This window comes from Mustela lutreola, chromosome 7 (assembly GCF_030435805.1).
Source record: "Mustela lutreola isolate mMusLut2 chromosome 7, mMusLut2.pri, whole genome shotgun sequence".
Taxonomy (NCBI): Eukaryota; Metazoa; Chordata; class Mammalia; order Carnivora; family Mustelidae; genus Mustela; species Mustela lutreola.
In genome coordinates, this window is record NC_081296.1 from 6,905,520 (window position 1) to 6,926,476 (window position 20,957).

The 20,957-nt window shown below is 51.7% G+C and overlaps 1 protein-coding gene across 2 annotated transcripts in view; it reads left to right on the top strand.

Annotated features, from left to right (window-relative positions):
- HOMER2 (homer scaffold protein 2) overlaps window positions 1-20,957 on the top strand; it is an 88,003-nt gene that overhangs the window by 46,489 nt on the left and 20,557 nt on the right. For both annotated transcript variants that reach the window (XM_059179879.1, XM_059179880.1), the window contains exon 3: window positions 10,220-10,351. In XM_059179879.1, the coding sequence (XP_059035862.1) occupies window positions 10,220-10,351 (132 nt within the window). The remainder of the gene's footprint in view (window positions 1-10,219; window positions 10,352-20,957) is intronic.

Here is a 20,957-nt window from a genome sequence, read left to right on the forward strand (position 1 = left end):
TTCCTGCCACGTTACACAGGTGTTCCTGTTACAGTCATGACGCTGGTCTAAGCCACACCCTGCCTTTTTTTTTTTTTTCCATTTAAAACGGATTGCGTGGAGCACTGGGTGTGGTGCAAAAATAATGAATACTGTTATGCTGAAAATAAATAAAAAATAAATTTAAAAAAATTATGGCAAATGAGGGAAAAAAAAAAAGAAGAAGATTATTTCCCTGTTACCACGTTGTCTTCGTAACTAGCATTTTAATGCTTGTGTAACAGTTCCACCAAGGGCCTGCACTCTTCTTAATCTCTCCCCTTATGGTTGCCTATGTTCGTGGCTTCCAGTTTTTTCCTGGTCTAGATAATGAGCATCTTTATAAAACAAGTTTTCCCACTCATTTTCATCATGTACCTATTGCTTTCTTTTGGGTAGTTCCTTAGGTTCGATTCCTGGAGAAAATACGGTATGCTGAGATAGTAATCATTGATTCATGGCATGTGACCACTGTGACCAGATTGCTTTCTGCAGAGTCCGTTCTTCTAGTGTGCATGAGAATGCTGGCATATTGCACACGTCCCAGCAATTATAACTAGATAGGTGTTAGATCTAGCCTGGTTTTTATGTTATCATTCCTAGCGATCGAATTTGATTAAAAGATTTTGGAGAATTTCTTGAAATACCTTTTTCCCCAGGTATTTGTATTATTCTGCTGTCTTCCTTGATATTTTTGCCACGTTGCTATGGCGGCAGAGTAAAGAAGGGATAGCAACAGAAGTATCGCCAAGTTAACAGAAAAAAAAGTAGATTTGAGGCTTTATGATTTCTTTTCTGTCTTTAGGCAGTGTTCATCCCACTGGACAGTTTTACAATTTCCATTATCTGCCGTCACCCTAAACTCAGTGTATCTGGGGCACCCAGGCATCTCAGTCAGTGGGGTGTGTGACTCTTGATCTTGGGATCGTGAGTTCAAGCACCATTTTGGAGGTAGTTTACTTAGAATAATTAGGTAAATCAACAAAGTCACTTATAAAAGAAGAAAATGAAATTCACTGTATTTGAAGCAGAATTCCCCTATTTTCCCTCTAAACCGCTTCCCCATTTTCATTCCCTATCAATTTAGGCTGGAAGAAAGAAAAGCACAAATTCATTCCCTTTTTAGTTGGTCAGAGAGTCTGCTTTTGAAGGGCCTCACATTTATGCCTAGTATTTTAAGACCATAACTTGTCCTGAAAGTCTTTTTTTTTTTTAAGATTTTTTATTTCTTTATTTGACAGATCACAAGTAGGCAGAGAGGCAGGCAGAGAGAGAGGGGGAAGCAGGCTCCCAGCTGAGCAGAGAGCCCGATGCGGGGCTGGATCCCAGGACCCTGGGATCATGACCTGAGCCGAAGGCAGAGGTTTTTTCGTTTTTGTTTTTGTTTTTTTTAAAGATTTTATTTATTTATTTGACAGACAGAAATCACAAGTAGGCAGAGAGAGAGAGGAGGAAGCAGGCTCCCCGCTTAGCAGAGAGCCCGACGTGGGACTCGATCCCAGGACCTGGGATCATGACGTGAGCCGAAGGCAGAGGCTTTAACCCACTGAGCCACCCAGACGCCCCTGTTTTTGTTTTTTTAAAGATTTTATTTATTTATTTGTCAGAGAGAGAGTGAGTGAGAGCGAGCACAGGCAGACAGAGTGGCAGGCAGAGGCAGAGGGAGAAGCAGGCTCCCTGCGGGGCAAGGAGCCCGATGTGGGACTCGATCCCAGGACACTGGGATCAGGACCTGAGCTGAAGGCAGCCGCTTAACCAACTGAGCCACCCAGGCGTCCCTGAAGTCAGAGGTTTTAACCCACTGAACCGTCAGGCGCCCCAAGTCTTTTTTTTTAATTGGAGTATGACTAGCCTGCAGTGTTTTCTGGGTTTCAGGTGCACCATGTGTTGGACAGTTCCGTCCCTCACGCGGTGCTCCTCGCGAGAAGGGTAGTCACTGTCGGTCACCAACAGACACTTTTACAGGATTATGGGCTGTTTTCCCTATGCTGTACTTCTCGTTCCCACGACTCATTTATTGATCTTCTACCCGGAAGTTCACCCCTCTCAGGGGCCCTTACAGATTTCCTCTTTCCCTCCCACCTCCCTCCCCTCTGACAACCGTAGGTTTGTTTTGTTTTTTTGTTGGTCCGTTTATTTTGGGGATTCCACAAATGAGTGAAATCAGACGGCATTTGCCTTTGACTTGCTCCCTGTAGCCTGACTCCTTCTAGGTCCATCCACGCGATCATAGGTGGGGAGAGCTCCTTCCCCCAGCCTGAGGGATGCTCTGTTGTGCGCACACGCCCGCGCCCTTGGCCCGTTCATCGGGGACGAACACTGGGCTGCTTCCGCACCTACTTTGGCGACTGTAGATAATGCCCGGGAAACACAAGGGTGTGTATCTTTTTAAATTAGTGTTTTCATTTTCTTTGGGTAAATACCCAATAGTGGATGACTGGATCGTAGGGTAATTTTATTTTTGATTTTTTGAGGAACCTCTGTACTGTTTTCCACAAGGGCTGCACCAGTTTACGTTCCCACCAGCAGTGCCCGAGGGTTCCCTTTCCTCCACATCCTCGCCAACACCTGTTATTTCTTGTCTTTTTTTTTCTTTTCTTTCTTTTTTTTTTTTTTTTAAGACTTATTTATTTGAGGAGCGCCTCGGTGGCTCAGTCGTTCAGTGTCTGCCTTCAGCTCAGGTCATGATCCCAGAGTCGTGGGATCGAGCCCCACCTCAGGCTCCCTGCTTAGCGGGGAGCCTGTTTCCCTCTCCTGCTCCTTCTTGCTTGTGTTCCTTCTCTCGCTCTCTCTGTCACAAATCAATAAAATCATTAAGAAAAGATTTATTTATTTGAGAGCGAGAGAAGTCCCAGCAAAGGGGGAGAACCCCAAGCAGACTCCCCGCTGAGCACAGAGCCTGATGGGGGGCTCCATCCCATAACCCTGAGATCACGACCCAAGCTGAAACCAAGAGTCAGGTGCTTACCAGACTGCGCCACCCAGACGCCCCTCTTGTCTTTTCAGTCCTGGCTGTTGTGACAGGTGTGAGGTGCTGTCTCACTGTGGTTTTAATTTGCATTTCGCTAAGGAGGAGGGATGTTGAGCACCTTTTGTTTGCTCAGAATTTTCGTAGCCTTCTTTTTTTTTTTTTTTTTAACATTTTATTTATTTATTTGACAGACAGAGATCACAGTAGGCAGAAAGGCAGGCAGAGAGAGAAGGGAAGCAGGCCCCCATGCAGAGCAGAGAGCCCGATGCGGGGCTCGTTCCCAGAACTCCGGGATCATGACTGGAGCCAAAGGCAGAGGCTTTAACCCACTGAGCCACCCAGGCGCCCCTTTTTGTAGCCTTCTGACCGGCTCCCCTCTCCTGCCTGAAGCCTGCCCCACCCTCTGCCTGTAGGCCAGAAGCCCTCGGAAGCAGGGGACTGGGGGTTTGAGCAGGGGAATGGGGCCTGGTGGATGCTTCTTGCTCCTCAGAGCCCCCAAAGCAGAGAAGCCTCCATTGGAATGTCCTTGAGGGAAGTTGGGAGAGCCTCGTCTCCTCCTGATCTCCTGACGAGGCTTCTTGTCCTAAGACAGAATCCCTCCTTTCAGTCGCGTTCTCTCAGCAGAGCGAAAACTGCAGATGACGTTGGTCGGGCGCCTCAATCCTGTCTTTTCCTTCCAGTTGTCACAACCCTTCCTCCTACGGAGGAAGGGAGCCCAGAAGTTTTCATTTCACAGTTGAGGTCGAGGACAGGCAGTCACCCAGCCCAGTTTCGCACGGCCTGTGAGGCTTGGCAGGCCGGCGCCTGTGGCCAGACCCCGGGACTCCAACTGCCCAGCGCTTGGGTTGCAGCAGGCTGGCCCCGGCCGGTAGAGCAGCGCATCCTGACACGATGTCACGCGAGCCGCGTGTCTTCTTCCGTGTTTGGACGGCCGCAGCTGGTGTGGCAAAGATATCTAAAGACTGGCAGGGGCTGGTTCTCTCCTTTAAGCAAACAGGAGGAGACAGGACAGGGTTCTGCTGAGCACACGTGGCAGTGCCTGGCACCCAGGAGGTAGGCAGTTGTGTTTGATGAGTGAATATCTGCAAGGTGCCTTTATTATTATTATTATTATTGTCATTGTTATTGTTGTTATGGTTATTATATTATTGTCGTTATTGTTATTATTTTTCTATTCTATTATTATTATTATCTCTGTTATTGTTATTGTTATTATTGTTGTTGTTATTATTATTTTCTTCTATTCTATTATTATTATTACCTCTTCCCTTCTCTGGGCTTCTGAGCTGGCATCGCCGCGCCTCGTGCCAGGATGTTCTGCTAGGGGTGGTGAATCAGGCTGACCCGCTTCCTTTTATCTGTTGATGCTGTCACTTCATCTGCTGTCCTCGAGCTGGGTTTGCATGGGTGTCAGTGGAGTTATCCAAGGATACATTGGGCTTAAATACAGATAAAATGACTTGCTTTGAGAAAGTGCTTTTAGTCCTCTTAGCTGGGCTTTTAGTGATTTGTCCAAGTGTCAGCCGCTCTCTCCTCCAGCTCTGCGGCTCCTGAAGGCTGCGGCGGTGCGGTGGCGCGCGAGCCAAACCAGGCAGCTAAGAGAAATCAGATGGGGGGGCGTGTAGAGGGGAGGGGGGCTGACTCCGAAGCTGTGGAACAGAACCAGCTCAGGGTTGGCTTGGGGGACCTGTCGATTTAGGGAGTCACTTGCAGAGTGGGAACCTGGCCGCAGGACACCACTGGAATTCAGAGATGGTTGTGGTGGCAAGTGTCCAGTGCAGGTGTGTCGGTGGGAGGAGCCGCTGGAGGCGGGGTGAGGAAGGGACCTAGGGCACAGGCTGGCTGACTTCTGGGCAGATGAACGGACCCTCCTTCTCTTGTGAGACAAGAGAATAAGGGGCGGGGGCCGGGGTCGGGAACTAAATCACAGGCTGGGGGACACCTCCCCACTGACTCATTTGCGTATGGGTGACAGAAAGGGAGCAGTGAGCTGGGCAGTTGTTTGGGGGTCTGGGATCCTTGCTCGGAGCGGGCACGGGGGCATCTGCGGAGCGTCTGCCACCAATGGGACCCACCCGCTGAAGTCCCGCGAACGAGCCAGATGGGTGCCTCGCAGTACGGGTTTGCCTCCTGAGATAAACAGCACCCTGTGCGAGTTAATGCTTCCCACAGCAGAAAATGTCACCTGAGACACAGAGTAAATTGCATCTCTCTGAACTTTCCCAGAGTCAGCACTTGAGTTTTTGAGTAAATTATATACATTCTGGCATGCGGTGGTCCTTCTGGCAGCTGAAAGCAGAGCCCAGATAATGGCAACTGAAAGGCACTGGAGAGGGGGGCCTGGGCGGCTCAGTCAGTTCAGCCTCTGCCTTCAGCTCGGGTCATGATCCCAGGGTCCTGGGATCGAGCCCCACATAGGCTGCTTCTCCCTCTCGCTCTGTCTGCTGCTCCCCCTGCTTGTGCTCTCTCTCTGTCATATAAACAAAATCTTAAAAAGAAAGAAAGGCAGGCATCAGGAAACGACAGGAAGGGAGGAAGGAAGGAAACCATCGAAACCATAGAAACACCGTGAACACAAGGGACTAAAATTCCAGAGAAGTAAGGACTGCTCAGAGATGACGATGACAATGGCAGTTGGCAGCTCTTTTCTGCCGTGAGTGTTGGCCAGGCCAGGCTGCAGGTGGACGCTGCTGGGGGAGGAGAGAAGCCCCCGGGGCAGGGAACAGTGGGGGCCAGAGGGTCTTTAGGCCACGGCTGGCTTCCCCACTAGATGCGGCTGAACGGCAGGTGTGCGTGGGTCTGCAGGGACAGGCTGAATGTTGCTGCGGGTCGAGAGAAATTCCCCTCATATTTACAGTGCTTAGAACGAAGACCTCCCCAAGGGGTCTAGAAGGGAACAGCAAAGACCCGAGAGCCCCAGAGACAGCGGGGAGGGGGAGACTCGCGGCGGGGGGTGGGGGGGGCGTCTCTGTACCCTCCTCCCCTGGGAAGGGCACTCGCCGGTGCGGCAGGAGGTAGAGGCTGAAAATCCATGCTCGACTCCCGGGAAAAGCAGAGCAGGAGGGACTTGGGAGCTAGAATGAGAGGCTGGGGAGCGAGTGGCCCAGACACACGGCCAGCTTCTCCTGCTGAGGTTTGCCAGATTTGGAAGTTAAAATTTGGAAGGCCTCAGAGCAAAGCTGGGGACGTCTGACAAACAGAACTGAATCTCCTGAAGCGTCTCGGGGAAGTGGAGATAGAGACCGGCCAGGCTCCCAGTGGAAAGCCCTAGAGGGCCTGCCCTGAGGCAGAGGCAGAGGGAGCCTCACCAGACCGGAAATGGGGCCCTGACACAGCTCCGTCCCAGAGCGAAATAAGGATATCTTGGATTCCTACCTGCCCAGCAGACAAGAGAGGACACGTCCATTGTAGGCGACAATATCCCGTGGAACCCTAACCAGTCCTTTCATACCCATTTCCCACCATACGGTGAAAAAGCCTGGACACCCAGAGACGCAAGACCATCGGCCTAGAATCAAGAGAAGCAAAACCCAGATAGTAGAACCAGGTTCCGGCACAATCCAGACGTTAGAGTCAGCATCGAGCATTTCTGAAGAACCATGATTATTATCTTCAAGGAAACAGAGGGGGAAATGGACAAAGTAGATGACAGGAAGGATAGCCCCCAAAGACTTAGACATTTTTTTTTTTTTTTTTAAAGAATCAAATGAACATTCGAACTAAAAAAAATGCAGAGTCTAAAATTGAGTTCAGTGACTCAGTTTAGTAGCAGATGGGTTCTGCCAGGAGCCGGGATTAGTGAATTGGGGGACAGACCGATAGAACATATATCCAGATTGAAACAGAGAGAACCAAGAATCAGGGTGATAAGAACCGGTAGGAACATGAACTGTGTTGGGCGCACTCAGGAGGTCTAGCATATGTGTACTTGGAGCCCCAGAGGAGAGCAGAGAAGACGGAGCAGAAGCGGTGTTCTTAGAATGGTTGAGAATTTTCCAGAAAAAAAAGAAAGAAATTTCTTTCTAGAAAATTGAGTCCACAGGTTTGAGAAGCTAAATGAACCCCCAGCAGGATACAGATTCAGCTCTTGAAGCCTGTTTGTCCTTGCTCTGTAAGTAGTACATACTTTATATTCCTTTTAACCACTTACTAGCTCTGTGACCTTGAACGTGTCATTTGACTTTGTTGAGCCTCAGTTTTCCTATCTGTAAAAATGGGGATGAGAAAGAAGATGGTGTGAAAAAGTGCCTTGGGAATTATTACACTGCAAAGAAATACCAGGGGTCCTCGCCTTTGTTATTCCAGCCTGACTGACCCTGGGACAGCGTGTTTGGGGCGAGCTCCGGAGGTGTGTCCTGTACTCCGCTCAGCCTCTGTCCTCTGCCTTCCAAGGGGGCTTTGGGGAGGGGTTTTGGAGGCTGACTTAGAGGCATAGGAGCACAAAGATCTAGAAAGAATCAGGATTCTGAATGGGTCTGGTGATTGCTTCACCCTCCCAGAATTCTGGTAATTGGGAGGTGACGACCGGGGTTGGCTTTCTGGGATCACATGATCCACTCTGATCCAGCGCCCCGCCACACACCTGCCCTCAGCCTGCTCTGATTGCACCATATCAGTCCCGCCTGGGGCTGAGCCAGACCCCAGCCAACCTCTGAGGTCCCAGAAGCATTTCTTCATGCTCGCTCCTGGTTTAGGTCTGCATTTTCCATGCCCCACTCCTCTGCCCCCATCTCTGATAGTGTCGGGTGACAGCAGGCAGAGCTCTGGACCCGCTCTGCTTGCATCGCTATCTGAAAAATGCTTGGTCACGTGTCTTCACTCGCGTGAACTGTGGTGTTCTAGGAGTTATGATAGTCAAAGGGAAAGAACGGGGAGTTCAGTGGAGGCATCCATGGTGCGGAATGAGAAGCATGTTGTACAGAAATTCCAAATGCAGGTTTCTGAGTCTTTTCTCTAGGCTCTGCTCCTTACCAGGTCATTTCCCCTGTGACATGGAGGGGATAGTCCCACCGCACATGTCACACGAGCTGATGGAAGTAAACCATTCAAGACATGCTCAATACGTAGCAATTGCTGTTCTTCGTATTAACTTCCAGAGTTATTTTGGCAAATAAACAAGGTTTGTACTTGAGCTAATGCCTCCTTAGAAAACTCAGTAGGGGGCGGGGCGCCTGGGGAGCTCAGACATTAAGCGTCCGCCTTCAGCTCAGGTCATGATCTTGGGGTCCTGGGATCGAATCCCGAGGAGCCTGCTTCTCCCTCTCCATCTGCCTCTCCCCCTGCCCGTGCTCACTCTCTCATGCTCTCGCTCTCTCTCAAATAAATAAAATCTTTAAAAAAGAGAAAGAGAAAGCTCAGTAGGCATTCATACACACATAGCGATGATACCTCTGTTTCTAGAGGCGACTCTGACTCCCTGTTTGGGTCTCCTTATTAGTTAAAGCAAGAATCTGTGGCCAGAAGGTCCGTCCTTCAGCGAAATAATCGGCTGACGTTCCCACCATGGAAAGGGAGGTCATGCTCATCAGCGTTTTCTTTTCCCTGTTTTATCAGTAATGAGTGGAGCTGACTGTCGAGAACGCACATTTCCTTAATAAGGAAAACTGCTAGTAGAGTCATCCTTTAGCATTCTTACAGGCACACCGCAGAGATACGTGGGTTCAGTTCCAGACCAAGGCAATAAAGCCAGTGTCACGATTAAGCACGTTACGTGAGCCTTGTGGTTTCCCACAGGCTCGTCATGTGTGTGCTGTGTCCGTCCGCTTCGCGTGCCACAGCAGGACTTTGGGAAAAGTCCACGCCTTAATTTAAAAATGCAGTTTTATTGCAAAAAATGCTAACAATCCCCTGAGCTTTCGGTGAGTTGCCGTCAACGATCACGGGTCATCATCCCAAGGACAGGAATTGAGAATGTTTGAAATGCTACAAGAATAATCCCGATGTGACACCGAGAGGCGAACGGAGCGAAAGCTGTTGGGACGGCAGCGCCCGCAGGGTTGCCGCGAACCTTCAGTTGGTAGAAAGTGTGGTTATCGGTTATCGGGGTACGGGACAAAGCGAAGCCGCGGAGCCAGGTGTGCCCGCACTCAGAAGGCTGTGTTTCTGCTCAGATCGTCACAGACTCTTTCACGGGGGCCGTGAGCTGTGGGTTCTGCCCTCCAGCCTGGCACAGACATCCGCTTTCCCCACGAGTGTCCCTGGGAGGCCTAGGGCTTCGAAGGGCTTCTGCCGGGGTGAGCCTAACTGCTGATTACTCAGTGACACTTTTGGATCGTTCAGTGGTTGTTTGTTTACACGTCTCTCCCCTCTTCCTACTTCTGCGGCGGGAGGATCAGGAGTCCGGACTCTTCTGCCCCTTGTCCTCGGTGAGCAGCGCGCTGGGCGAGCAGATGCTCGGTAGACGCCGAAGGCCGGGGCTGGAGGGCCTCCTTTTACCCCCGCTTCACTCGGTGCCCTCGTTCCCCTGCCGGGGTCTCCGAGAGGCTGATCTGCGGGCTCCAGCCCTGCGTCCGCGGAGTCTCTGGCTTCTGGGTGGGGCCGGCCGCTGGCAGGGACCACAGGCAGAAGCGAGGGTATCGGCTCTGTGGGCTCCCCTCCGGGGGGATGCCGGGCGCAGACTCGTCTGTCAAGACAGCGTGTGGCTGCACCGTGACCCTGGCCTTCTGCAGCCTGTGGCCTCTTCCTCCCCTTTCAGGCCCCGGAGGGGCACCGTTGAGCGCCCGGTCCCTGCACCCCTGCCGACGGCTTCTCTACACCCCACTCGTACCACGACCGTTTGCTTTCTCTGTATATTACCCGTCCACGGTCATCCCGGTCGGAGCATGGCTGTTCCTTCTTGTCGGGGAACGGCGAGCCCCAGTCACTGATGGAGCACACGGGGGCTCCAGGTGCTTGAAAAGGGACGTAGCGCGGCTCCTCCGAGAGTGTGCGGCGTGGCTGGCTCCCCGCTAAAGGCTATTGGTGCCCCGGAGCTTTGGGGAAATAAACAGCAGTTTCGGAAACTAGTCTCTCCTTAGGGCAGACTTTTTCCCGCCAACTGTAAGATATTGTAGAGCGACCGTCTGTTTTGGGGTCTCTGCAGGGACCCCTGATTATGGGGTGTGTCTGATGCGGCGGAGGCTGTGCTGGCAGGCCCCGGGGGCAGGCGCCGTGGGGCGAGGGTGCGCGCTGGGTGCTCCGTCCAGGTCAGACCCGGCGTTCAGCTCCTCTTCTTCTGGCTCTTTCCTGCAGGTGATCATCAACAGCACCATCACGCCCAACATGACCTTCACCAAGACGTCGCAGAAGTTCGGGCAGTGGGCTGACAGCAGAGCCAACACCGTGTTTGGCCTGGGGTTCTCCTCGGAGCAGCAACTGACGAAGGTAAGGCGGTCGTCCCGTCGCACGCTCTCGTCCCTCGGTCCCTGGATGCCGCCCCTGGACAGGATTCCTCTCCAGGCTTTGATCTGAGCCCCTCCGGTGCCATAGGGCTGCCCGACCCGATGACATTTTAGAGACCCCAGGTGCCCCGAAGTGGAGCCGTAGTTGGGGAAGGAAAGCTCACGTGCCACCTGCCCCTGCAGAGCCTGAGGTCGCGGCCCCAGCAAACCAGCAAACCGCTCTACCTGTGGTTCTTTTCCCATGTGGGGTCACCCCGATCCCTGGGTCCCACATGCACATGACAGCCGTCAGCATCAGTGACCCGTTAGCAGAGGACAGGGCTGCCGAATACCGACAGCACACAGTTCCTGTCCTGGGGTCCCTATACCCCTTAAAAGATCACAGTGTTTGGGGTGCAGGTCGCTTTTTTTCCCCTGGGGAAAGGATTCATAGCTTTGATTTGATTCTCTGATGGGGCTTGGGACACACTCTGTAGACAGTCAGAAAGGTGTCGAGGAGCCGGTGGTGACCGAACGCAGCTGGAGAACCCCAAGGTCTGTTGGAACAGTCTGAGCGCCTCAGATGGCGGGACAGAGCTTTTCTGGGCGAAGGGGTCTTCTTGTCATAGGCTGCTGGAAGAGCCGTGCGGGGAAGGCCTTGCCCGAGAGCAAGACTGGCTAGTTTACAGGACACAGAACTTACAGGAAGGATGTCAGAGGGTCTTGGAGAATCTGAGGGAGTGTGGAAAGGGAAGGGCCAGAGCCGGGCTGGCTGCAGGAGGTTTGGCTTTAGGATTTATCTCTAGACAGTTGCTGTGAACGTACTTCCTGAGCTGTGGCCGGGCCCACGCGGGGCCCGGTGCTGAGAAGACAGAGCTGTGGTCCGTCCCAGAGGCGTTCACAGAATCCCAGATTCCAGGGGACTTGACTGGGTCGCTGGGTATGGACCTGGCTGCTTGGGCTCGCTGTGTATACTGAAGATAGCTTTCAGGGGAGAGTGGTGGAGACAGGTCGGGAAGCCACCATGCAGGGGCCCACAGATTTGCACCTCGCGTCTGTCTAGCACACGAGCACAGGCTGTGTGCACACACGCACCTACACACTTCTGCACACACGCATATTTCTGAGGAGGCCTGCGGCCCGCAAGGCAGCCATCCTGCCTCCAGCAGAAAGGAGCCCCTGATAGAGGACACCCCACGGACCGTCCTCTTTGGCATCTCCACGTACTTCCATGGGGATGCCACTCCCTAGGAGCCCCAGAGACCGGAAATGGCCTGGTGGCCCTCTGGGCATCCCTCTTATGCCTGCAAGCTTGCAGAAGCATTCTTTCCTGGGTGACAAAACCTCCCCTCCTGGGGTGCCCGAGCGCCTCAGTCCATTAAGCATCTGCCTTCAGCTCAGATCATGAGCCCAGAGTCCTGGGATCAAGTCCTGCATTGGGGCTCCCTGCTCAGCGAGGATCCTGCTTCTCGCTCTCTCGCTCTGCCCCTCCCCCCATACGTGCTCTCTCACTGTCTCTCCAGTAAAAACATAAAATCTTTAAAAATAATAATAAACCTCCCTGCCAGTTCATCAGGGCCCTGACACAGGGAAGGAAGCAAACTTTTTGAGTCTAGGTCTGCGGGTGTCATTGTGGAAACAATGTCCTTTGGTCCCCGGACTCGTGTGCTGTGCCTCAGAGGGGAAGCAGCGTGTCCCACGCGTCTGGAAAGCGTGTGTGGCGGCAGACAGCCCCGTGGCGTTCTGCAGGGTGGGAAGACTGAGAATCCTTCACTTCATTTTGTCTGCGGAGAAGGGGGTTTGCTGGTTTGAGCCAGTGCTGTGTGGTGTAGACGACCTCAGGCGGGTCTCTGAGCGGCGGGACTGGCAACGCTGACCGTGTCTGTCAGGTGAGGACGAGTCACTGTGTCCTGTTGATGAAGGGGCCAAGGCAGGTGACTCTTGACCGAGCACCTCGGTGCTCATGTCAGGGAATGAGGCCGAACTGGGGGCTGCGGCGGGATCACTGTGGTTGGCGGTGGGCACACAGTCCGCCAGAGATCGGGGTGGCCTGGAGAGCAGGAGTGAGTTGTCAAGGTCACATGGTGCCCAGGCCAGTGTGTCTGTGAGCCTTGTGGGCAGGCCCTGGGCTGCCAGGAGGAGAAGGTCTGGGTGTCCCTAGCTTGGCCCTAAGGATTCCCTTTGGCACGGAGGCGGGGAGCTGGGGAGACTGTCTTAGTCCATTTGGGCTGTCAGGACCCCGGGCCACACACAGCAGAGCTGCGTTCTCAGAGCCCGGGGGGCCAGAAGGCTGAGACCAGGGCCAGCACCGAAGGCCTGCTGCCTGGTTGTTTGCTGGCACCTTCTCGTGGTGCTTTCCTGTGCTGGAAAGAGAGCCGCAGGGCTCTGTGGGGTCTCTTATGAGGGCGCCTGTCCCATTTATGTGGTCTTCACCCTCCTGAGGTGAGAGGTGACCTCATCACCTCTCAGTGGCCCTACCTCCTGATCCCTCACCCCGGGGCCTAGGATCTCAACATACAAACTTGAGGGGGTCACAGGCTTCCAGCCAGTTGCAAGCACTCACGTGGGATGTGAGTGTCTTCGGACTCCAGTTCCACAGGACCCCCCTGGGTTCCACTGATCTCTTTGTCACTAACCTTCCAAATTTGTTTCTTCCCGGTCCCTGCCCGGGCAGTGAGGCCCCTGACCATTTTCCCAAGGTTCAGGGCAGATCGTGACCCCAGGCCACCTGCCCTGTGCACACTGGACAATGAGATGTTCCAAGTCACATCCCAGGGGAAGACTTCCCTTTTCCGTCATCCTCTGCACAACAGCAGGAGCATGAGTAAACCCATGACACCCCGGGAGAGAGGCTGTGACCAGGATGTGGGGGTGTGAGGATGGGCAAGGCTGTGGCCAGAGCCCAGCCCGGGACTTGAGACCGTGGCCTGTGAGAGATCTCAAGCCAAGAAGGAAAACAAGCGGCTCAGAGCCGTAGGCAGGTTTTCCCGGCAGACTGGGTTGTTCTGGTCCCGATGAGGGATGACGAGGGCCTGAGTAGGAGCCGGAGGGACTTGGGCACCACGGAGGAGCTGAACCGGGGGGACCTGGTGAGTGTACGTGGGAGGCAGGGGTTCTGAGATGAGGACGGACTGACAGACAGAGGGAACTGCTGTTTTCTGAAACGAAGAACAGGGCTGTGAGAATCTGAGAATTTATGTGACGTGGAAGCAGGTTTGATGGTGATTTGCTGAACAAGTGTTACCAGCACCCATCCGAAGTGGACAGCAGATTGGGTGCCTGTCCCCTCTGAAGGAGCACCTGGAGGTGGCCGTGGTGTGGGGACGAGGGGGACACTTGGGAGTAGCCCTCCCCCCCCCCCCCCGTGTCTCCTCCCCACACTGGCTGGTGTCCTCACGCCTCCGGGGGAGCCCGCAGAGAAGCAGAGGCTCCCGTGGGAGGCAGGGCCCCAGCGCCCCTGACCCCGCCCGATGCTCCGGGCCTTCCAGAAGCGTCCACGGCTGACAGAATCGCTCTCAGGGGCCTGGAAGAATTTCTTCCCTCTTTGGAGGAATCAGAGGAGCTGGGAAGCATAAACGGAGAACGTTTCTAATGAAAAGAATCGAAAGCGAGAACCCAAGACAGAAACGAGAACACATTGTTGATGTTCACTCCCTGGGCCTCTGAGATGCGAGGAGGCCTCAGGCCGTGCCTGCCTCCCCGCGCACCTCTCACTCCCCCAGGCCAAGGGAAAAGTCCTGTCATCACGGAGGAGGCCCCGTCTCCCTGAGTCCCTCGGCCACCTTGGGCGACGCCGGTCGGACCTGCCGTTGTCATAAAGGCTTCTCGGGTGTCTCCTTTGTTCAGAATGTTTCAGGTCACCCTCTTCTCCATCTCCCTGAAGGGAACGATTAGCCACACGCTGATAAATTACCGTCAAGTGAGGCTGGCAGTCTCGACAAGTGGCAATTAGCTGGCAGAGAGGAGCTCGGGCCCGAGGGGACGGCTGTGGCCGCACGTTTCTGACTCCTCCGAGCAGCGCCCCGCGGTCCGGAAAGAGGGCTCGGTAAATCACACCCTCTGACTGGGTGAGGGAAAGGAACTGTAGCTATTTTCACTTAAGAACAATTTACACTCCGGGGGTACCTGGGTGGCTCAGTGGGTTAAAGCCTCTGCTTTCGGCTCAGGTCATGATCCCAGGGTCCTGGGATCAAGCCCCGCATCGGGCTCTCTGCTCAGCAGGGAGCCTGCTTCCTCCTCTCTCTCTCTCTCTGCCTGCCTCTCTGCCTACTTGTGATCTCTGTCTGTCAAATAAATAAATAAATAAATAACCTTTAAAAAAAAAAAAAAGAACAATTTACACTCCATCTCTCTCTACCCCCCCAGAAGGAAAATAGGTGCCTTAGTCTTTGCTACTCCCATGATAAGGACCCCTTCACACCACAGTCCCCAAAGCACTACAGGGACACTGTCTGCCCCTGAGACAGGCTTTCCAGAGACGATAGCAGCTGCATATTCCCAGAGGTAAGCGGGGGCTGATCGGTCCACCTCAGCCCTCCTGAAGACCCTGGGAAACGGCTTGCATGTGCTGATAAAAGAACAAGCTGCTGGACAGAGACCCAAGGAGGGCGATGCGAGCGTGAGCGTGAACCGGTGGTCGAGGGGAATGTTCTCTCCAGCAGCTGACCTCGAGGGGCCGCCGTCCCAAGTTGGGCTCCGTGTCACTTATCACAGACAGAAGGAAGCCCATCCTGCCACAGAGGGGCTGATCCAGGATGGCGCTGATAGTGCTGTGTGACTGATTTGTCTAAAGTCACACACACACACAGACACACACACACACGCGCGCGCAGCGTTTGCTGTTGACCCATTTTAATGATTTCATCTGTCATTCAGATGTGTATCGTTAGGTTCATCAAGTCCGTGCTGTTGTAGGAACATTGCTCTCTCTTCTACCTCTCCTATTTAAGGGCCATTGTTTTAGAGTGGGGGAGATTCATCATTCTTTTGATATGTTGTAGGGAGAATGCTTTGGGCTACAAGTAACAGGGAACGAGTCACTGTGCTGAAGCAAATAGAGTTATTCTTTTCATACAAAACTGAAGTCCTGAGGCAGGCCACTGCCAGCATCCATACGGTGGCCCCATGACGTTGGCTATGAGGGCTGTGCGTGACTGTTTCTTTTATTGGCCTTTTCCTCATGGTGCTAAGATGGCTTCTCAAGCTCTGTCCATCACATCTGCATTCATGGCAATAGGGAGAACGTAGAAGGGTCCCTTGTGAGCTCCCTTGGCAGCTCCTTGGATCCAATGTCAGTCTTCAGTCCCTGGGCCACCTTCCCACAGCAGGGGTTGGGGGCTGCAGAGAGAATTAGGTTGTTATGACCAGCTTAGACTGGTTCTCATTCTTTCCCACCTGGGAAATTTTCTGCTCTGATCCAATTTGAGATGTTATTAAGCCAAGAGAAAACAAGAAATGGATTCTGAATAAGCAAGTAGCGTCTGTCGCAGGGTCTTCGATGGCCAAGGCCAAAAAAAACAAAAAAAAAAACAAAAAAACACCCCACAAATGAAACAACGGTCTTTCATTTCTGGCATGATAATGATGAAAAAAATGATGATTTTAATTTTTTTTTAACAGATTATTAGTACAAGTTTAAACACTACAGAAAATGATCCTAATAAGTAAAGATGTGAGAATTTGGAATACATTTCAGAAACCTGGATGCTTTGAATATCCTTTGATCTGTTGGTTTCATTTATTGGCATCTATCCTAAGGAAATAATTATACCTGGGCACAGATTTCGCTGGAAGAATTTTCCTTGCAGCATCATTTGTAACAGCAAAAGCAAAATAAAAAGCAAAAACACCATCCACATGTCCAGTAGTAAGAATCCAGGCTAAATGAACTCCAGTATATCCTTCAGGATATTGTGCTGTATGGCAGTTCAGAAGCTGTAACAGAATTTTGTATGATTACATGGAAATATTAATGTTGCACCGTTAATTGCAAAAGTGGCTATAAAATGAGGTGGACGACATGGTTCTGGTTTTGAGAAGAGATATGTGTAATGGGACCCCTGGAGGGCTCAGTCCGTTGAGCATCTGACTCTTGATTTTGGCTCAGGTCGTGATCTCAGGGTCCTGGGATGGAGCCCCACATTGGGCTCTCTGCTCAGCAGGGAGCCCACTTCCCCCGACCCTGCCTGTCAAATAAATAAATAAAATATATATATATATATATATATATATATCCATTACATATATATATATATGTAATGGATGCATACACACAGGAAGCTATTGGACATGTATGTAGTCGGTGCGTATCGTTGGGTGGTAGGACTATAGGTTTAAAAAATATTTTTTTCTAAGCTACCCTTTCTAAATTCACAAGCATATGTGATATTTTAGAATAAAGGGGAAGATTAGAAAACTGTAGATTTGAAGTCAGGGGATTTTTTTCACCGAAGGACAATCCTCTGGGGGCCCTTGGTTGCTGCCGGGTTTCCAGTATTATTCATAATGCTAGGATTAGCATCTTTGTATTGAAGACTTTTTTTTTTAATGTACTCAATTTTTCCATAGAATTGTTTCCCAGAAGTGGTATCACTAGGTCAGTGGTTATGAATGCTTTTTTCACTGATGATCCCCATTTCTAAATGGCTTCTCAGTGGGGCCGTGCCGCCCACACAATGGCCTGGAAATATCTTGTCCACACTGGGTATTCTAATTGTATTTAATGTTTGCTAATTTAGCGAGCAAAGAATAGTACCTCATTATTGTGATTTGCATTTCCGGCGGGACTGAACAGTCTCTTTTATCAGTTGCTTACTTACTGTGTGGTTTTTTTTTTTTTATTAGTGAATTTTGCCGTTTATCTATTGGGCTTTTCATTTTTTCCGTGTGCACAGAGAATGGGGTGCCAGCCTAGCTACGGATATTCCCCCCTCAGGTGGCTGTTTCCCTTCTGATTTCATGTTTTTCCCCTTTCCTGTTCAAAAGCTTTAAATGGTTGTGTAGTCGAGTCTGTCACTCCCGTGATTTTTCTTTTATTTCTTCCAAGTTTAGATAATTACTCTCTCACCCTTCAAGCAGGAGTTTGTTAAATGTTCAATTCTGTTTGCATCCAGATTTTTATTTTTATTTTATTATTTTTTTAGTAGATTTTATTTATTTATGTGACAGAGAGAGAGAGAATGCAGGGGGAACAGCCGGCAGAGGCAGAGGGAGAAGCGGGCTCCCCTCTGAGCAGGGAACCTGCTGGCGGGGCTGGATCCCAGGACCCTGGGATCATGACCCGAGCAGAAGGCAGACACTTAGCCGACTGAGCCACCCAGGGGCCCGACACATGCAGATTTTTGAAAAACATGCTTACCCCTTTACCTCACTGAAAGTGTATCATGCACCTCGTTTGTAGTAGGGATTTAAACTCATTTCCCTCTGTTTACTGAAGTTGTATCACGTGTTACGCATCCAATCATTTCTCCCCGTCCGAGGAAGATTCCTCCTTTGTCACCAGCTCACGCTGATATCTGTGGTCGGGTCCGTTACCATCGTGCGTCTACTGATAGCCCATCTTTTAGAACGATTATATACTTAAAATTTATCTGGTAGGGTTTATCCTACTTCATTGCATTTTAAGCTTATTTTCTGGAATTTTCTGATTCTCACCCGTTTGAGTGTAAAACCAAACCCTCTACAAAGTCAGAGTTTCTCTGGGGACAGAAACCCAATCTTTCTCGCATATCTCGGTGTCCCCAGAACAGCCTCTGGCACGTAGCCATAACGAGTTCCTATTTCTGAATGAATGAATTTTATGGCGCTCTCTTACTAAAGGTTGTGGTTTCCTGGCTTTTTCACTTTCATTTTTTACTTGAAGAAATTAACCAAATGAAGGCCAGAGAAGCCCAAGTTCCCTTTGCTGTGCCCCTGCCCCGCACCCAGCAAAGCCACATCTCTCCTCCTCCAGTGGTACCGAGGTGCGTTGTCGGGCAGCGGCAGAGGAGGGGGCCGGGGCTCGGCGGGGCTCAGTGGCCTACGTTGGAAAGGCTGGTGAGGGGCAGAGTGAGCAGCTTGCCTGAGCTAGCCGGGAAGCAGGAAGATCTCAGCACACGTAGTGTCCAGTGTTGGTGTCCGATGGTCTGTGTGATGCTGGTGCTTCTGAGACCCCCCTCCACGCTGTCCTTCTCGGTATCCCGAGCCCCCGAGCGTGGCGGTGACCGCAGTGAGACCAGCCACTGCGGCGGCTCTTCTCTTCGCGTCCCTGTGAGCCAAGAGCGGGTGTCCTTTTCCCTTGGCTGAGATGTTCAAGGCGGTTATTACTGGGAATGACACCATCACTCTGCAGTCCTGTGGGGACGTGTGTTATAGACGTACGTGTGACAGCTGCTCGCAGTCTCCCTTCTGCAACTGAGAAGGACAGTGGCTTGATGGAGCTGGCCGGGGCCCCCACTCCTTGTCGCTATTCTTTGCCTCAGGCCTGTCTTGGCCTTCAAGGTCCCCATGGCCTATTTCAAGTTGAAGCTTTGACAGGTAATTGTCTTTGAAAGAGGGAGCCAGTACGATTCTATCTTACATTTTAAGGTAATGGGGCTTCTCTTTGCGAATGGAAAATCTAATTGGTCAACACTTAGCAACTGCCATGAGCAAGACTTCTGGTGTCCTTGTTGGCGCAAGACGGTAACTGGAGGCATGGAAGATGCATCTGGGTCCAGGTTCAGGTTTACATTTATTATTACTATTTATTATTATTTATTAGCTGTGTGGTCATGGGCTTGACCTGCCTAAGGCTGCCCTTTCTCATCTAGGAACCGTAGATGAGAATCCCCGCCCTACAGAGTAGTGGTGAGGAGCCCAAGAGAGAACGTGAGTTAAGAAGCCATTAAACTCGTTAACATACAGATGTGTTTGTCCTGTGGGCCCGGGGGAGGAGGGGAGGGCCATGAAGGTGTGTCCAGGACGGAGAAGCAAGAAGCCATTGGAGCTGAAGGTCGATACCCTAGGATTAGGGTCTCCAAGAGTAGAACCAAGGTCTTCACCAGGTAGGGATGGTCAGAGTGAAGTAGGAGAAAGAGGGAATGCAGGCCCCAAGCTCTGTCCAGAAGTGACTGGCTCTGTCAAAGCCTGACAGAATTTTACATACTGACTTGGTTGCCCGTGTCTTCTACTCAGCTCTTGGCCTCCTGGGAGCCAGAACTGCATCTGGCTGCACAGTGTACTCGCCCCGGTATCCAACTTTGTGCACGACCTGGTTCAGGGACGGTGGAAAACACTTGTTCACTGAAGGAGCGAGGGCTCCTTGGACTGTGTTTGTTGACTGAATGAGCGTGACTCTGGCTAATGACGTTTCCAATGTAGTCTAGAAGCAACTTCAAATAAGACCCATGAGAGAAAGCGCCCCTGATGGGGATGGGGACAGGAGAAAGAGAGCGCTTCTGGTTGGAGAGGCTTGCGGGGGGAGAGGCGTCCCCCCAACCCCCCCCATGACAGCGTACAGTGTGGCTGAGACTCTGTTAGCAAGGGGATCTCTTACAGCTTCCTTCAAGTCACATTTGACTTTTAATTGATACTGGATACAAAACCACTGAAAATAAGACCTTTAAAAATCCAGTCTTTTAATGTCTTAATAAGATTGAAAGACCTTTATGGTGCCTGCAAAAAAAACTTTCCTGGGCCCATGTTCATGTTCTGAGGGAAGCCTGGCCTCGCTCCCGGGAGAGATCCGGTCGGGTCAGCTGAGGAAGCAGGAGGAGGGAGTGGGGTGCTCCCGGACACCGAACCACAGTTCCTCACTGAGCGCTTTCTCATCTGTCCAGCGAAGGAAGAGCTGCGCCCTTCTTAGGCTAGACCCGTGCCTTTGACATGATTTGTTCTCAAGTGGTCAGGGGAGGGGGCGTCTGTCTGGAACCCGAGTCCTTCATTCACCCAACAAACCGACTTGCACCTGCTTCCTGCAGGTGCTGGCGAGGAGGCCGTGGGGAAAGGCGTGGAGCCCGCCATCAAGGAGTTTCTACATAAGGTGTTCACTTTAAGGGCCCCCCAAAAAGGAAGCAGGCCAGGGAGGGGCTCTGTCCATCCCTGCTGGACCTCACATGTGTTACCCAAGTCATGTGGTTTTCCTCCGACAGCTGTGGGGCGGCTACATACAAAACCCGGTGGCTCTGGCTTTATTTCTGGTCCTGCAGGAGCAACACGGGTCAGAACAGAAGGGCTGACCTCTCCCGCGCCAGCCAGGGCACATTGTTCCCCGGGGTCTGTCATCCGGCGAGGTTTCCCAAAGCAGACCGCTGCCACCTGCGCCGTGCAGATAGTCAGAGGGTAGCCCGCGCTCCGGAATTAATGTGTTCTCAGCAGAAGCCCTAGAACTGTCGGCAGCCTTGCTCCCTGCCAGCTCCCTGTGCCCGGCAACCGCACGCTGCTCTCTCTATTGCTTTGTGTTGCCGACACCGCCCTCCTAGGATCTTCTCTGCTCCGACTGTGTATTTGCTAATTAAAATCAGTTGCCTTGTCTGTATCCATAAGCCCATGATTGATTTGATTGCCGTGGCATTTGAAGGATGTTTTTTAGCATGGAAATATTAGAAACAGTATTTTTTTTTTTTTAAGATTTTATTTATTTGACAGACAGA